At 32.2% G+C, this 16968-nt stretch overlaps 1 protein-coding gene across 1 annotated transcript in view; it reads left to right on the top strand.

The window, feature by feature from the left end:
- The first annotated feature begins 718 nt into the window (after nt 1-718).
- LOC118187171 (uncharacterized) overlaps nt 719-16968 on the top strand; it is a 732208-nt gene continuing 715958 nt past the window's right edge. Inside the window, exon 1 of the mRNA XM_085815129.1 lies at nt 719-1169. Within this exon, the coding sequence (XP_085671255.1) occupies nt 1091-1169 (79 nt within the window). The 5' untranslated portion in view covers nt 719-1090. The remainder of the gene's footprint in view (nt 1170-16968) is intronic.

Genomic DNA, 16968 nt, shown 5'->3' with positions numbered 1-16968 from the left:
CCATTCATAAACATCACGAACAAATTCAGGTTTTTCGTTAATCTAAGATTTTCTTATAGAATTGTTTGAGAGATAGAATAGAATATTTCATTTTTCATTTTATTTTATTCATTCATTTATTTATTTTGATTGTTGTTTCTGAATGACATTATTAAGTTAACTTAAAAGTAACTTAAGTAACTTAAACGAAATGAAATAAAATAATTACTTTTGGACATTGATCAGTTTAAGTTTACTGTGTAAAAAGAAATTAAATTAATTATTTACTTTCTTTTGGTCATTGAGTAGTTTTAGTTTACCACGTTTCATATGTATATTTTATCTGAATAAGAACTGCGCCAGTAGCCCGCGAGAGACATCCCTGTTATATATACAGCAAATTTTAAATTACTTGCATCATATAGGTAATATAAGTACATTTTATTTCGTTCTTAAGTACTTTAATCGCCTAATCCAGCTATTGATCAATTATCTGTTTAATTTAGAATGAATTAAAACACAGAGCACCCAAGCCTTCTGTCGCTTGAAAGCGTACAGTCGGCAGCAGACTGCGAATAAAACTGAAAAAGGGAGCAATGGCCACGGTTATGCCCCCCCCCCGACCGGTGCCGTCTACTCATTGCGGTTCAGGAGGGCGAACTGACTATAAATTCGATGTCTATCTGGCTTTCCTTCTTTTCTGCTAAAAACACGTTCTGCCACGCTGCGCTCCGATACGCATGCGCAAAAGGGGCCGGTCGAACCAGCCATCCTCTCATCACACCGTTCATTCGGTGACCGGTTACGGTCGCAGTGAGTCGCGTAAGCGGTCTGCTTCGAATCGAAAAGTGAACTGAAACAAAATCGCGCATGGTCCTTAGACGAATCTTATAAAAAAAGAAGTTTCATTTTTTATTTTTATTTTTTATTTTTTTAACCCTCTACCGCTTCACATCTTGTTCGAGTTTGGAAAGGTGGTGTTCTTTTTCATTTTTCAATCCCATATTTTGCGTCGTGTGCTTGCTTAGTCGTAGACACTGAAGAGGATATATATATATTGTTTGTTTGTATCGACATTAAACATTGTTGATTTTTTTCATCTCTCGTGATCATGCTGAAGCTGGAAATGAACATGAGGATACTGACATTGCTTGTCATTGGAATAATTGCTGTCACCGCATCTACTGATGGTGAGTAACAAAGTAACGCATTTAAAACAGCTAAATAAAGGAAATATTTGTTTTAAATGATTGCATATTTTGGTGGGGAAGTACACCTCAATATAGGAAAATCATGTTGCTGCATTTAAAGTTCATAAGCAAAATTGAACGAAATTTGAGCAACAGTAGTAATCCTCACTTCGGAATGGGTGTAGGAAATACGAATCAATAAAAGAGGGACTATTGAGCAGCCAGCGAGAATATCACAAAAATTTTTCTCACATGTGCGATGCTTTATTATGGTTAAATTAATCGATAAATAATACAGCTTCAAAAGTTAACTAGTGAATAAATTCCAAGTAATTCTTTCGCTTTCAACAGCAATTAAGCTCAATAGAGAAATTTTTATTCTAAAATTTCTTTAAAAGTTTAAGCATTCAAAGAAAACATATATGTCTCGGATCATCTAGATCAGGGTTAGAAAATCCCCGCTGGCTGACGAAAACTTCATAGTTTAAAGGGGACGGGAACGTCCTCAGCTTTTTTAGTCAGCTGATAAATATTTAGTTTTAATTTATGATTATAAAAATCTATTTTTATTCAAGCTTTTGATTTATCAATATTTTGTATATATTTTTTTGTTTAATTTATAAAATTGCACTAAAAAGTAATCTAAATCTAAACAAATGCATCTGTATTCTTCGAGTTTTCTAAATGAGGGGATGATATCCTAACAATGAAGAAAGGAGAGCATGATTAAACCTAATTGCGGGAACCACTGGTCTAGACGATGTCAGATTACTCTGAGAAATCAAGTGACTTAACTGTACGTTAGGATTCATCACAATAATTAAATGCAGCTGGTTGAGGTATATATAATACGTCTTGTAATAAAAATTACTGGTTCAGTTTTAATAGAGGGAAAAGTTTAAAATCATAAATTTGCAGTGACAATATAATGCATAGATCTTGTTTATAATTATATCAGTTGCAAATATTCGCCACGAACTTACCTAACAATTAAAATTTTTATATTAATTCATATAAAAATATGACTGAAACCATTTTAATTACAGTCCTGAGAAATGTAATTTACATCATCTTTTTTCTGCAATGGACGATGATTACCACATTTTAATTAAATCGAATACTTTTATCATTTTAAAATAAAAGTATTATTATTTTCAATTCATCTTTACACATGATTTTTAGCAAGTATTTCTAAACAAAAATACCCGAATTAAAAGCTAAACCTTATTGTTTATAATTAAAAAGACAGTTAATGGATGACTTTTTATGCATATGTGAACGTACATCACATGCCCATGCATTATTATCGTACATCGCATGCTCATCCATTTTTAGACATTTTAAATTTCTTATATTTTTGTCGATAGTTAGAATGGCACCGTCTTTATTTTGTCTATTATTTAAAATCTTAAACATTATTATATCGTTTCTTTTGGTACGGTAACGCTTTCATTGCTTTTGATAAGAATAGTTAGAAATTCCTCCTAATTGTAAAACCAAATTGGTTGCATCTCTAACATAGAGAACATTTCTGAAATTATAATAAATGCTTATTTCAGAAAAAAACACACACCGCGTTAACATTTTTTTCTGAAATAAGCATAAGTAACTATAGAAGAAGTTAATATAATATAAAACGCTTATATTTCGAATGATCAATTGCCGAATAAGGAAATTACATTTCTTTTCGCATTCAGTTTTCTGCATTTTTTTTACATAAGAAACTTTTCTCTTAGTTTAACGTATGCAACTTTTAGCACACATTTTTTGTTTTTGTTTTAATCAGTACGAAAATCCACTTAATATTAAAGTGTGAAGGGAATTTCATAACTCAAGATTATGATAGACAGTTGATGATCACGAAGCAGGAGTTGCGAAAACCATGTTAAAGACTGTGAAAAACTTTTATGGACTTAAACAAAATGCAATATTCACGCTTGTTAAACCTAAGTTTAAAAAATATACAAAAATATGTTTTTTTAAATTTTGGTTGCATAATGTATATACATACATATTAAATTCAAAAAGAATCATTTTGAAATCAAGCCTATTTAGAATCTTGTTTTTATTTTTGCTTTGCATGTATTTTAATGATATGATTTGTTATTTTTGGGAGTTAAAAATTACAATTAAACTAAAATGTTTAGCATTTTCAATTAATTTCAAATGCAAATCCTACTTCTGTAAAAAAGAGAGTAAGAGTAAAAAAAAAATATTAGCTTAATTTGTTTTAAAATAAAAGTTTTTGCTTTAACAGATATGAAGGAATGCTATATCATCAAAATAATGAATGATGAAAATAATGAAATAATATGTCACATTTAAATATTTTGCTTTGAAAAATTTCATTTTTTCGTGTTCACGTATAGGCAATTTTAAATTCTTTTAGATAAGGTTTAATTTAAAATAGCTATAGAAGAAAACACGGTATGTGCAATTTAATTGCATCTCATTTAATGTGTTCTTTTAACATTTAATTTTTAAATCATATTAAACATGCTTTTACCTTTTATGTAATATTTCAGATATATATTATGGACATTCTAATTGATTTTAATTTAATCAAATTAATTATATTGCATTCTGTATTAGTTTCTTATTATCGGAAATAAGCTATTAATCTCCAAACAGGATTTTTTTTTGTTGAGTCACTTTAAATATCATCTACTGTCAGCGCGTTACTTCACTTTTCATTCGAGGCTGTTGGCATTCAGCAAAAAGTAATATATTTTTCTTTCAAAATAAATTTGGCTATAATGGACTAGCAAAATAAGCTTTTAAAGAACATTAAATGCAATCCCTAAGAATATTATTGCTTTTTTTTTAACCGGATTGATTTAAATTAAAATGCATTTCATTCATGACATATTTAAATAAAAGAATTCAGTATTATTAAACTTTGAATGACGTTATATATTTCCGAAAATATGCAGAAGATATAGAACTTCCCCGTGTTAATTTGAATGTATCTTGTAAAATGTTTCGATTGTCCCATTTAGGCCATCTCTACGGATAACCTCCACTGAAAAGCCATAATAAACTTCAAAAAGGCCCTTTTGGACAACCTTTAGAACATGAACACTTTCTGACGTTTTAGCTGAAAGGGCCTATTAGTCTCGAAACTCGATTTTGGGTAGCCCACTGTAAATGAATTGTTTCACTTTTCATTCGAGTCTTGCTATTCGGAGAAACAGAAGTTATTATTATTTCATATTTAATCTGTATGCAACGGATAAATAAACTAAACTATTTAAAAGCAATAGAAATATTACATTTTTACTTCTTAATTGGTTTGGTTTCACTAAAAATGCATTTAATTCATGATATACCTAATTAAAAACATCAAACATCTTTATGAAATTACATTGTATATTAGGATAAATGTGTTTTCATCTAATATAGTACAATAAAATATTTCGCTCTTCCAGCTAGGCCATTTCTGTCGCTAATCTGTACTGACAGTTCATATTAAATCTAGGATCTTTTGGGCGATCACTAAAATATGAAAACTTTCAGACACTTTTAGAATTTTTTCAAATTTTTTTAAAATATTATTTTTTTATTTATCACAATTATTTTACAGCTGTAATACTTTTATCAAACTTTCAGAGAAATAAACTTTTTTACTTAGATAGGTATGAAATTTCCGATATGAGATTTTCAACAGTATTAAATTTATGAAGCTATATCAGTACTAGATTATTGAGAAACCAATGATTCAATTTTTATAGAAATTCCAATGAAGTAATAGTTAAAGAAAATAAAAAATATCGCTAAGATCTAGCATTAAAATACAACGAAGAAAAGTTTTGCCTTTCTTCAACTAGGAAAATGAATTATGCGATAATAATGTTTAAAATTCCGCCAAAGTCACTCTTGATGACATTTAAATCCGCCAAAAATAAAATCCCTTAAAATTTTCAGATTTCTCTAGTTATCTTATAAGGTATTTCTCCCACTTTCTAACCTTGCTTTTGGTTCCGAAACTTTTTTTTACCTAGACGCTTCTTAAAGCAATAGTTTTCTTCATCGATCTCCTTACATTTTTCTCTACAGTATGTGGCATACAACATAATCAGAATCATAACACAAATAATTCTGCATAAATTACTTAATAATATCAATTAAACTAAGAACATGAACAAAAGATTTTTAAAAAATATTTATCGGATTTTATTTATTATTTTTTGTATTATCTTTGGTTTTAATTTGCAGATATACGCAAGTTTTCAGAAACAAAATCAGTGATCCTACTTTCGCAAAAGTTCGATTTCAGTTAATGTGATGGCTGCGCTTGGTGTACTGACGTAATTTTTTTATTTTGGTGCAAAATTACTTATCTCAATTTTTAAAACACCAAGTAAGCATGTTTTTTGTTTTCCATACTAAATTGGCTTGAATAAAGCATAGTTTTACTAGGTAAGAAGAGCGGAAAGGCAATAATGTTGGTTTTTTAACAACTTTTATTTTGGGTTACTTCTCTAGTGTGACTTTTAGAATCTAAAACTTTGCGCACACATGTATTTTTGTATCAACGTGTTCCCGACTATGCTGATTAATTATTTTTGCGTCGACTATCGACCCATAGTCGATCCCTCGATCATCATTCACCCCTATAAAATCTGAACGAGCCCAGAGGATGCCTGTTGGGACTCTTGCTTTAAATATTTAAAATCCGTCGTATAAAATAACTACATACTTTGTTTGTTTTGATATTATAGGCAATCAGATATCTTCCCTGTTCTCCGACATATTCAAATAATATTTCATATTACAGACCAGAAAACTTATAAAAAATATTTTGCAGTAAGCTTTTGAAAGCGGATCTTTCAAAAGATTAGATCTGATACATAAAGTTTAAATACGGTAAAGAATTTGAAATCTAAATGCACAATTAAAACTTTGAAAATCATTTCATATTCTTCTGATCTAACTAAAGCTAAGAAATTCTTGTTATCATCATCGATTATTATGTTTCAGATTTTGCTCAAAGAATATTTCATGAATGACGTTACTATAAGTAAACTGACAGAGGCGTCGAGAAAGAGACTAATTGGGATACTTACACGTCTGTATGCAGTTTATCATAAAAATGGCTTTTTTGCAGAATATTAAGAAGTTGGATCAGTGAACTTGCGGCATTTGGAAGATATGTATGTCTGTCGTAGTTTTAAATGAAACTCGCTGGCATTCAGAAAATTTTTATTTTATGTATAGTAGGTGCTCCATGGGTATTTTGATAATATTAAATGAATAATAACATTAAACGAAGAGATTAAAAATATTCTTCGCAACATTAATATAATTTAATTAATTTAATATAAATTAAGTAGAAACATATAAATTCTTATTTTCACAGCATTTTAACTGGGGAAAATATCGTTACTAGTGGATTGTCAGCAAACGTTATGCAATATCACCTTATGTTACGTAAGTTCATTTACAAACTGTTTCTAATATTTCTAGAAATTATATGGCCGAAGTCTGGCCGGAGTCTCTGCAGTTCTCTGATTTTCTTTTAAGTGAATCAGAGAGAAATATTTAAATGTTAAAATAATTTTATTTTTTTTATGTATCGCGTAATTCTTATTTAACAGTTAAAATGTGTATTTTAAATTGCTAAAGTATGTTTACTTTTCTTATGTTGATAACATCTGCTTGCTTACGGTACATATCGATAGTTTGGAAGTATTTCTAAAAAAAAAAAAAAAAAAAAAATATCGCGAAAAGCACAAACTTGCACCAGATAAAATCATTTTTAGCTTTTCATCAGAAACGAATTTCCAGATTCCGTTAGTGATTTCATTAATACGTAAATACCGAAATTTTTATTTTTTTTAATTTCGGCGACTAAAAATTTGGATTCGGTTTTTGAATTTTTTGTAATCCTTGTTAACTTTCACCTGTATGCATCTGGTATCTGATTTGGTTTATCTGGGATTCCAGTTATCCAAAAATTTGTGTCTTAATTTGTCATTAGAAACATATATCATCTTTTGATTCCTTGTAGGATAATCAAAAATTTTGAATGGCAATTTGACTGAAATACATGCCGAGGGTTTGAAGCATTCAAGTAAACTATGTTTACTGTTACTCCGCTTCCAGTAATTTAAAAAGAACTTTTGCAAAACAGCTTTCAAATTACAGTAGAACTTTGTTCAAAAACAAATCGATTCACGAACAAATTTTCCAATCGGAAAATGTCTTGGATGACGAACGAAGTCTGGAGATACGAACAAAATGTAAACCACACATGGTACGCTTGAATGAAGCCTCCGGTACGGTTGGGGCAACTCCATGTGAACAGGGGTAGCTGACTGGTTTATCCTTTGGTTACGTTACGCCTAACTGTATATAGAACTAAAAAGACATTCATTATAAATCTACGAGGATCTCTGCCAGTAACACAATGACGATAATTGACAATAAATATTGAATACATAGAAGCAAATCCTTCGAAAGTAATGTTACTGCGCCCGTTAGTGAGGATTTTGTTAGTGGCAAGGGTCTCTCTGATTGAGAGTCTTAGAGCGTTCTTTGTTCTTGCTCTGTCCGAAACTCTGTGAAGATTGATGCTTCGGTTACATTTTACCACTTCTGTTTCGTTCTAATCGAAGGCGATATAGGAGGAGCTACAAAGAAAAATGACATTTCTTCGACCCCTTGATTTTGAAAGGTCTTGATGGCAGACGTTAGTGCAGATCGTTAAAATCTCTTGACACTGGTCGTGAGATTATGATTTGTAATTTCAAGTGGAGGAGTTACTGAACAAGTTATTGCTCTTCCAATATCAGAGCACGTCGTCTCATACCTCGTAGCAGCTCGAACACGTGAGGGGAACGCACGCACGAATTTTTATATTTATGTGGTCCGTAGCAACTCCCAAACATAGTAGAAGAAATGTTTTTAGAAGCAAATACACGAAGGGAAGATCCTCCTACTTATTTGATCCGCAGTATTGGTAAAAAAATGGGGTAACATGTAGAATTTTACAGAATATTTTCAAGCTGATAAAGCAGTAGTAAGCTACAGCATAAATATTTGCAGAAAATAATATTATATCTTGCTTTAATAACATTTTAAAAGAAAGACAAAAATAAATCACAGAGGATAAATTTTTCTTGGATCAAAGGTTCAGCGATTCCCAAGTAGATTCCCATAGGCGACCAGTGTTAAGAGAAAAGACAACGAAGAAGACCCTAAGTCATATCAGCTATCTGATATTTTCCCGGATTTCCTTTTCAAACAGTAACATTTTGCATGTTTGGGTTCTGCACCATTTTGTATTTACGCCATCAGCTTTCCTCAAGTAGAGATACAGAAAATTTTATTCAGATTTTCCTTTTTTTTTTTTTTTTTTTTTTTGGCTATATTTAGTATTATGTAACTAGTGTGTATATGTTGATACTATGTATGTGTTAGATTTAATGAATTCCGCTGGTTTTGCATCATGAACGTACATACGAAGCACAATGTACTCTCGATTATCCGGGTGCGGATTACCTGGTTACTCAACGCTGTGAGCGAGAGTGTGAAAAACAAACGCGTGCAAATGTGAACCTGCTCTAAAAACTGCCGAATTATGTAAATTCAATACCTCTTACAATACTTTCTGTAACAGCATAGTTGAAGGAATGGTTTCGGCTGATCACTGGGATATTTTTGTTTCTTATGCATTTTCGGGCTTATTTGATTTATTCTTTTAAAAATTGATTTAAAACTTTAGGTTGAAAGTAAGTTATAATGTTTCTACCATGGAGGAAGATTCTTCCTAATTCAGAAATTGAGAATTTATGTAATTGCGTAATAATCCAGGCAGTAACCGAACCTGTATGACGAAAAAATAAAAATCTTCTAAAATGTCGATCGGGAAAACATAGAGGAATGATTCGATGGCGGTTCGACTGAGCTAGGCTTTCACTGCTGTAGTGTTGCGGATATCCTTTCAAATCTTTCAGGAACAGAAGGAGCAGTGCGCGATACTGAAAAATAGAAGCGAAGAAGATACTGACAATTACATTAGTCCCGAGACAGCAGTAACTACTTCTGAAATTCTATTGGAATTTCTCGACCACAAGTGATTCGAACACAATGATTAAATAACACTTCAGAGGATACGTTGTGAAATTCGAAAAATTAAGCGTTCTCAAAAACATGCATGAAAACTCATAATTCCGATTATTCGTGACCTGCATCCCTGCAATTATTCTGGATAACAATACACTGTACTCTTTTACATGGGAATACACAGTACTAATTTTACATTACATCACACTGGACTCATTTTACATTACTTTACCCATTTTACACTATATTATACTGTACTTATGCACATTACATTATGGAGTAGTCATTACATTACACTATACATATTACATTACACTATACATATTACATTACAATGTACACATTGCATTACACTGTACTCATCCGCATTACGATGTACTTACGCACATTACAAGGCACTGTACTCAAAAGACATTAAATTATACATTACATACACTATACTCATACACATTATATACACTATACACTGCGTACATTGAGGTACCCATTTTATGTTACATAACACTGTACACTGATGCACCCATTTTACATTACATTATACTGTATACTGTATATTGATGCATCCATTTTATCACAATGTACTCATTTCAAGGGAGCATATATTTTACATATATTCCTGTGGCGAAAATTGTTTCGATTTACGAATATTTCGAAATACGAATTAGCTTCAGAAACGAATCAATTTCGTAAACAATAGTGTTTCTTCGTTTTCTGCATGCGGAATTAAATCTAAGGTTTTACTTTTATTAACAGATATATATATATATATATATATTAATCATTAACTTTGCAACTGTTATTTTCAAAGGCTATTGCAAATTATTTAAGATACTTGGAATATTATGCTACTGAAGTCTTGCCGAAGATACTAACTCCAGAGCATGGTATTTTACACCATAAAACTGCTGTTTTGATAATGTTTTTGTCATCAGCGGCCTTTAACATTTATTTGAAGATAGCCTACCAAAATGTACCAGAACTTGGAAAGTTAGGAAATAGGCTAATGGTTCTTATTGAAAGTTATATCTCTTAGTTTTCCGACAGCGGCGTTAGGGAAAGATGCAAAGCTAAAAATAGAAATATTCTACAGAATCATCTGTTTCCAATTCCGTGCTTTCCAGCTGGAAAGCTTCCAACTGTCACTTCAAATTTTAATGAAATTTTATATGTGTTTATTTCGACCCCATAGATATAAATTCCAAACTTAAAGGCAAAAGAATAAGCTTCAAAGAATGGTTTAAGCTCAGAACGATTTATATTTTACATCATGCATATTTATAGAAATCACACTTTTGAAAGACGTCTCTACAAACAGTGAATAATGGTAGTATTTCCAATGAATTTATGGATACTTTTAATTTTTTTAAAATAAAAACTGGCAAATGCGTTGAGGGCATCTGTCCTGATTAAAGTTTATTTAGATTTGTCGAGGTCAACGAAAGAAACGAAAATATGTTTCTTGATGAGGGGAGCTAACTGATTCAGTTCTCCCCTTCTCCAATATTTCTCATTGGTAACCTATCAGTAAGTGAGCGGTAAAGTCGCCAGACACTGGGAGATCTACCTTTCGATTTAATGTGAAAGGGCTGGCTTCCTGTGCGATTCTGTGATTTTCCTCGTGTGCGTAGATGCGAACCAGGTTTCTTTAGTCTTCCATGAAGTCATCCGTCCCATTAAGCAGCTAGCCCTCTCTTGCTTGCTTAAATAGTTTCCTCACAGCCTATCAGAACAGCTTATCTGAAACAATCAATCAGCCCATGATTACTCACGGAGTTCAGCGAAAGAAAGGAAAATGTATGTCTTGGTGGAGAAGAGCTAAATGATTAAGGAGGAATTCTATTCTTTCCCCTCCAGTATTTTTAGTGACACTGTGACACTTGTTCATGTGACAGTTTCAGCCAAGAGACACTTCTGCACTTCCTGGTGAGGTAGCATGAAATTTTCTAATAGCCGAAAAGAATCAGAAACAAAGTGAGCTTCTCCGCACAGCCGATCAGAAGCAATCAATCAGCCATTCCTGCTTTAATTTCTGGTCTTGTCAAAGATATTTGGAAAAAATATATACATGCATAGATACAGATATTTATTTAATAAGAATTTTCTTACATTTATTATGAAATGCATGAGAAAAATTTCGCTGTAGAATATTTTAATCTATCCATTAAAAATATTGACTGTTCTAAATAAATGCTACTCATGCCCATAGAAACAGCTGCAGTTTACATACAGCATTATCAGATTTTCTGATCCTTTAATGGGTGAATACCTAAGAAAACAACTCAATTCTGACTCTATGATCTTGACATGGAACGAAAGAGAGGGTAGCTATTATTTTCTGTGTAAGAGAATTCGTTTTCATTAAAACCGTGGGAGCGGCATAAGAATAGCTATTAAGTCTAGCGTTACCAAAATTGACCATCAGAAATAGATTTATATGCTCTTAAAGGATTTCAGCGCAATGCACCAGCGGTTTTCAGGTAGTTTATCTACTTGTTCACAATCCATGAAGACAAGCATATTTGAAAGAGTTGCCGCCACGTTTTGTGAGCGGTTTTAATGGGCATATGTGTTGTTTACACATGAAAACGAGACTGTGGCTAATTACAGATACATTTATACTCCTGAACTATTTCTTTAGTCAAGCACCTGTGAATCTAATTTTTCTTAATTAACTATGAAGCGTAAAAATAGAGGTGAGTAGAGGGCACATATTACATTTAAATCAATATTTAATGCTATATTTCCACTGAAATGCGCGGATGTAGTGCATTTCTTTGCTTTTCGTTTTCCTCCTTAGAACTTTAGCGCTAGATTCTAAAAAAAAATTTAAATGATTGACATAAATTCACCGTTCACCTGTTGTATATAAGGTTTGTCTTTAAGAGCTACTTTATTGGTAATTTGTATTATCTTAATTACTTTTATTTTTGTTCAGTCAGTTTGTATTTTATATTAACATTTCATCTCTTTTATTTTCTCTAGCATTTATCTCTTGAAACGCATTTTGTGTAGATTCTTCGGCAAAGCATCCGGAAAGTGCTAGTATTCTCACACTTAAAACTCACATTCTTCACAGGTTGATTTCACCTTACTTCTAGTACATTCCAGATCACAGCAGCCTTATCTGCTGCAGATGTCCATGTAATTAAGCGTGTACTATCAGATATCACCTCTATAGCCATCCGATATTGTAATGCTAGTATTACTGTATATTCTTATTGGAATGAGTATAAATGATAATAAGAAATAATATTGCGATAGTTACCAGCATTTTATCCATGACTACCTTTCATTTGTTACGTTCTTACAGTGACCGGGTTCTTCGAAAATTAAATGACCCGCATAATTTTTCCCACTCGATTTTCGGATGGTAAAATCAGTTTAAAAGGGAGGGAATACTCGAGGAAATCCGGTGTTATTTATTTCATTTTGATGGTCAGACAGATCACGCGGTCAACTCAGAAGTAATACTGGCTGTGTTGTTATTGTTTCTAATCTCATTTGTTTGAGCTTAACAGAACAAGCCCACGAATTTTATCTCGTGGCCAGGAGCCCAAAACTGCACTCGAGAGGAGTCTACAAGGTAATACGTTTTAAGGATTTTACTTAAATGTTCTAACTTGATATAAGAATCGATTAATCACAGTAAAGCAAACACAAATTGACACTCAGACAACGGTTTCGCTGAATCAGCTGCATATTTACTCGTGCGCAACTTTACCTCTTCTAATTGGCTACGGCTTAAACACTTGCGCAACAAAACAACTAGCCGCTGCTAGTTGTTTTGACTGTTTTGGGATATAGCCGGTTTCGTGGCTCCATTTTTAATTGGTATAGTGGACCAATTTTTTGTTAGCTATTTTAATGGCGATGTTTGCCAGCAGAGGACGCTTGTGAGGTGCGTCTTCATGTGTGCGATGTTGCCATGGTGCCTTTAGATTAGTCTCCATTACGCTTTTACCGATTACTCCAAAGCAACTTGCCGATGGAGAAAGCGATATATAGCCACGTTATTTGTGGATGGCGGTTTCGTGCAAGTGCCCACGTACCCTCTTACGCAGGTGTGAATGCACTTCTTGACCTTCAGATAAAAACACCTTATGTCCAGAAAGCCATTGTTTGAGAAAATCCTAAACTTAACATATCCTTAAAATTCGCAACCTAAAATAAAGTGGAAAATTAAGAATCACGAATATTTAGGCAAATATTGGAAACACACTTACGTATTCTTCCTGGAAATATACGCTACATTTTGAAGAAAAAGGACGATTTCATCCATTGTCCATTCAAACTTCTATTAGCTGTTACAAAATGTTTTAAAGTAACAGCAGACAATAACGCTTAATGTGATTGCGGTTAATTTTTGTTATCGAATTGTCGACGTCCCGCCCGTCTGTACACGAAATAGTGGAAAATATATCGTTTATTGTGATCCAACAGTTACCTTAATACAAGTGTATTATAAAATATTATAGAATAAATGTTTGAAACTGAAGTAAAGGTGCCAAATAAGTTTAAAAAGCATTTTAATATTTAGAAGATTGCAGAAAAATATCTTCAAGGAAGGGACTAAGTCTCCAAATCCATTAGTTTCAATTTTAGTCAAAACATTAAGCAAAAGCAAATCAACCTCAGTTTGGCGTCAGTTTTGAGGGGATCACACACAGGTCCCTCTTCTTCAGGAGGAAAAAAGAGTCTGCAGAAATGTTTTCTTTCTTTATTTATTTTTCTCTGAAAGTATTAAGCTGTTACTAAAATTGCATTTCCCCCTAATTTATATTTTAACAGGGAAGGTTTTTTTTCAATGAGATATGACTCCGGTTATTAAGATTAGTGGTATGGCATCGATCGAGTAATTTCCAGAAATGTTATCTATAGCTCATAAACACGCTTTGCTAATTTTCCTAATTAAAATGCTGTGAATATGAATATTTATATGCTTCTAGTTATATTTGTATTATATTAGTTAAATTCTACTGCTGTTTTTCCTCATCCTTTAGAGTTATCATTCTTTTAATGTTATCAAAATAGCCGTGGAAAAACGTGATCATATTGAGCGGCGCCTTCTGTAGAATTATGTTAAAAATACTTCTTTAACATTGCCGCCCAGTTTTCACTTAACAAAGTCGATCTTTTTTTTTTTTTTTCTCTTTTCTTTTCGTCGCTCCCCCCCCCCTTTTTTTTCATTTAGTTAGTATGGGAAGGCACTACCATATGTTCCATTTTTTAAATTTTAGTAAAATTTTAGATATAACTTCTGTAAAGTTAAGTACAGAGATTGCATAAATTTATGACTAGATATTATGCAGAGTTTTGTACACAGATTTAATAAAAATTCTGCAAAGTTTCAAAAGGTCCTATGTAGAGAATTTTATAAAATGCGTTCAGAATAAGCAACTGAATTCTACTAAAATATCAGATGCCATTTTTTGAATAAATAATGAGCGTTTTTTAAATAAAACATTCGTAAAAGTGCACCGATCAAAACAAGTGAAGAAAGATCTTCACACGGAAAAGCAAGCCCTCCTTGGGGCTTTGAACTTGATGGTACTTTGAACATATAGCTAAATTAGTTTTAACCAGTATCTTGAAATTTAGCCCCAAGGCAATCGCGGTGAAATTAAAACATGCACGCACTACAGTGTGCTGCAATCAGACGAAAGCAGAAGCATATGAGAAAATAACACGAAAACATCCTCCTTGATTCCAAATCATTCTTGTAATAAGTACGGAGTTAATTTGCCGAAATCGTGGGATGAAAAAAGCTGATGTTTTGGCATCTGGTGGCTAAAAATGACCTCCTAGAATACCATTCTGTTAAACAATTTAGTACAGTCGATCTTGGCTCTTTCGTACGTGGTTGCCTTAAATCAAAATCAAGCTGATCGGCAACTTAACTCCTTACCTGGCGATATGTCTCTATCATTTGCCAATTTCTGTACTCTATTTCGAGCTTATTTTTTGATTTTACCATTTATTTGGCGACCTCACTTCAGATTAAAATATTTACTTTACAATATTTTGATAACATTAACCGATTTGTTGATCACAGTAAGCGATATAATTTCCATATTTTCGTATACAAACAGGGCAGACTTCGGCAATTCGATAAAAATATCCAAATGGCAAAACATTAACCGCGATCACACTAAGCGGCGCACAATGCAGTTAGTTAAATCACAAGACAAAAACAAATTAAATGCTACTTGGTAAAAATCAAATTGCTTGTCACGTTAATTTCTTACCTGCGATTGAACTGCTTGTATGAAAAGTCCAAACAATTTCTGCTTTACGCAAATAAGAATGAACACATCTGGGGAGCCTCTTAATACGTTTTCAGTTTTAAATAAAGTTTTATAATTAGCAAGCAGATTGCAATCTTCAGAACTTCATTAACCGTATCTGTGTATCGTCAATAGAAATTATTTAATTCCCTTGATAAATTATGTAACTTTCTCGAACCCGAAAAGTTATATAAATTAATCTCTGAGGCCCAGAGCACCAATTATATTATTTTATTAAATCCAGAATGTTATTAGCAGCCTGGGCTTGCTCACAATACCACAAGGAAAAATGGCGCACGAGCTAAGTCCTCTTACATAAACATGAACGTAATTAATCAATTAATCTGTTAGATCTGATGCTCGTAGCGTGTGTAGTTTTGATTTATTATCTCTACAGTGTGGGAAAGTACGTTATTCAAGTGAAAATAATAAATATTTTTCGGTAGAGTTACTCTCGTCTCGATTAGCATTCACTTCAGACGGGTAAATGACAATCAATTACAAATGCTCTATAGACAAAATATACTTATGTATTAATTACATGTTTTAGAAAGTATTGTCTTGAATACTTATTTGAGTTTTTTATTTAAGATGAAAATGTGAATGTGTAAAAAATATTTCCACGAGCTGTTTATTTTACAGCGATTCTGCGGCGTTATAAAGGAAAGGAGCAAAAATTAGATACGAGTTATAAGACCATTTCTCATATTATAACGGATGTGCAGGGTTTACCAATGTAAAAATAGAAAACAGAGTGAGCTTATCAAGATCAGATTGAAAACTTGGGAGGGGGGTTCTTTTTAGTCTTCAATATATATTTATTGTAAGTTTATACAACGTTTAGCGCGTTGTTTGATTACTTCATAGAACTCTTCTTCTTTTAAGTCTGTTAGATGTTTTTTAATGTCTTTATTGCTGTTAAAATAATCACCTTTAACGCAATGACTGCCGGTGACGACAAAAATTGAGATTAGATCACTCCACCCTAGTCAGGTGATACTTATTTAAATACTCACGAAGTATTTGATATAATGATTGTTCAATGATGAAAGAAAGCAAAGAAAATGATTCCTTCCGACAACTAAATTTATTTCATTCACTAAACTTTTATTTCTCAGGTATGAACTTTTTTCCTTCCTCAACATCAAATTATTGTAAAAGATGATGAATAGTAACTACCATCATGTTCATTATTACTTGCACTTGTCAGCGACTCAATCAGAATCTGACGAAGTTATCTATAAATATTTCTCTTTCTGAAAAATTTGGTCTGTTCTTCAGCGCTATTATCTGAATTTTTGTAAGCCTCGTAGCCGGTTTCTTCTTAACTGGTGTATAATTCACTAAGAAATAATTCTTCCATTTTTTATTATTAAAATTCCAAAAAATTAGGGCTACAATTTTTAACACATATACAAAAAAAAAAAAAAAATCCTACAGAAAACATT

The sequence above is a fragment of the Stegodyphus dumicola genome, chromosome 4, assembly GCF_044657685.1.
Source record: "Stegodyphus dumicola isolate Sdum_Otavi_A_Nest chromosome 4, ASM4465768v1".
In the NCBI taxonomy this organism is placed as follows: domain Eukaryota; kingdom Metazoa; phylum Arthropoda; class Arachnida; order Araneae; family Eresidae; genus Stegodyphus; species Stegodyphus dumicola.
This window is presented reverse-complemented; position numbering and strand designations above follow the sequence as displayed.